This window comes from Sphaeroforma arctica (assembly GCF_001186125.1).
Source record: "Sphaeroforma arctica JP610 unplaced genomic scaffold supercont1.838, whole genome shotgun sequence".
In the NCBI taxonomy this organism is placed as follows: domain Eukaryota; class Ichthyosporea; order Ichthyophonida; genus Sphaeroforma; species Sphaeroforma arctica.
The window spans coordinates 35,385-37,934 of record NW_014039720.1 but is presented as its reverse complement, the minus strand read 5'-3'; the positions used below and the strand labels follow the sequence as shown (position 1 = coordinate 37,934).

At 45.5% G+C, this 2,550-nt stretch overlaps 1 protein-coding gene across 1 annotated transcript; it reads left to right on the top strand.

Moving 5' to 3' along the window:
• Positions 1–2,137: 2,137 nt before the first annotated feature.
• SARC_08847 (hypothetical protein) lies at positions 2,138–2,290 on the top strand (the record flags this gene model as incomplete). The annotated part of the gene is made up of 1 exon (XM_014297162.1): positions 2,138–2,290. A coding segment is annotated over one exon (153 nt), but the record flags the coding sequence as incomplete, so codon positions are not given.
• Positions 2,291–2,550: the final 260 nt, after the last annotated feature.

Below are 2,550 nucleotides of genomic sequence, written 5' to 3'. Positions count from 1 at the left end.
ACCACTCCTTATTTGAAAAGAGAACGTGATTGACTATGGTTGATGGAGGGGTGTGTGGATCCCATGCATTCTGATGTGCAATCTGAAAAGGTGTATACATATACGTACACATTCATACATTCAGAATCACGGTCATTAAATTAAGGCTGGACCTGTGCCGTCAAACGGCCAACAATGCATGAGATATACGTGGATATACATGCATACTAGTCTTGCTAACCTTCTCGGGCAGGTTCAGATGGTGCAGAAAAATAAGGATCGCTTTTGATACACTACAGCTGCTTTGGATTATAGACTTTTTTGGGGGGTGCAAAGTTCTAAACAAGTCTTGAAGTTCTGTGTCTTGTGTGAGCTACGCCTGGACCGGACCGCTTTCTTTGCACGCATGTTCCTGTCTTTCCGCTACAGTGTTTCGTCTGTATCCTATGCAGCCCATAACTGTACCCAGTGGTTCCCGGCTGTGTGTGTGCCTTAATATTCATGTGTAGCCACTCATATCTATATCATATCAAATAGTACTCCGCTTACATCGCAACCACGTGTGTATCCATATTCACTCCCACGCCACTCACGCCACTCACGCCACTCCTGGTTAATTGTCCTCTCTCAGTCGATGACGCCGCCCAGGGTGTGTGACGCGATCAAGGAAACACTACAGAACATGTGCCTCGATGTGCAGAACGATTCATCCTTCTCGCGACTGTTGGCGCTGTACCACAAACTGAGGAAAGAAGGCTACGACTACCCACCCAGCGAACGCAAGGTGCCGGAACCACGCGTCACTGCGGTGAGTGGGTTGGTACACATTGTATTGGATGATGGTGTAGTAGATAGCCGGCAGTGTCGGAACAGTGGTTGTGCATATTTACCAGTTCTTGTCGTGGTATGGCTATGAGGCTGTGGGTCTATCCAGAGTGATACAATAGTCTGCAATTGTAGACCTATTGATTGCACTCTACCGGAACCATGCGTCTCAGTGGTGAGTGGGCTGATGCATACTTAGAATATAGGGTCATGGCATGGTAGTAAACGGTCGGGATAGTGCTGGTGCGTAGCTCGTAGTTCTGGTAGTGAAGTGCTTGTGAGGTAGTGGCTGTCCACCCAGACGGTAGGTTAAGGCTACGACTACCCACGCCATGGGTGCAAGGTGTCAAAGCCACATACTGCGGCATTGTTTGTACTGCTATCCACATCGTCTGATTGTTTGCCTTTGGTTTTATGCGTGTTCTCCGGTCTCGTGTTTGCTGTGCATTGAGAATTGACACAACAATCGACCCATTCCCACACAATCCGCGGTACGCTTTCAAGTTATGGCCAAGCATACGTGTTACGGCATACTATCAGCATGCTTTGAGACATACTTGTGACCGATTCGGCCTCGGAACAGGTATCAGGTCCAATGTCTTACCAATCCTTGTTTACTATGTATCGCCAACCTCACAGGTGAGCACCCGCGCGGAAATCGAGGCTCAGGAAGATATGGATCTAGCCAAGGCCATTGAAGAGGTGCGTGTACTGACCCTTTCTGTTGTAGCGTGGATTCTGGGCGTTAATCTGCGTGTCAGCTATTTATCGCCTTGAAGTCCACTACAGGTTGTGAAGGGCGCGTGTACTTTCAGTATACAGGCCAGCGATCATGAGATGCCAGGTGTCTAACCAGCTATCAAAAAACCAGACTACATTGACAGTACAATATTTCATACGTACGCACTTCTCACTGTCTGGTCGTATTTTACCTTTTAATTTCAGGTCGATTACTCAGTAGCCCTCTATTGTTTTTTCTCATTGTTCCGCCTACCCACCCGCTTCTCCTCTTGCTAGTAGTACTAGGATTCCTTACCCTTTAAAGGGCCTCCTCCTAAGATGATAGTCATCTATAGTCATGTGTGTGTGTGTGTATTGTCTATTCTTTTCTTTCTCGTCATTGTAGAGCTTCTATGCTTCCAGCGTCCACGGTTATGACTTGATACACTTTGGTTTGAACAGAAACATCCAAAGGTAGTTATACGTAAACGTGAACCGGTATAATGTCCGGTGAGTGGGCCTGATCTGCATAAATGTATTTGGCTTTTGAAAGTGACCCAAAGGGGCAAGCGTCAGATTTGCTAACGCGCTTCTCTGCGGTTTGTTGGTGCAGTCACTGAAGGCGTCGGCAAGTCAACCGGAGCCAAAGAAAGAGAAGAAGAAGAAGAGCAAGAAAGGTAAAACGAAGGATAACAGCTCCAGCATGTATCCTAGCAACGACCAGCCCGCAGCTGGTATGTATGGGTGTCTCTGCCTTACAATGTGATATTTATTGTGTAGTCTATCATTCAAAGTTGTGTTTCACTTTCATGTTATAAATATATACGTCTACATATATACATACATCTATATATATAGTATAAATAGTATATATATATATATGTGTGTGTGTGTGTGTGTGTGTGTGTGTGTGTGTTGGTGTGTCTGTGTGTCTGTGTGTCTATGTATCTGTGAGTCTGTGTGTCTATGTGTGTGTATGTATGTATGTATGTATGTATGTATATATGTATATATATGTGTGTATAT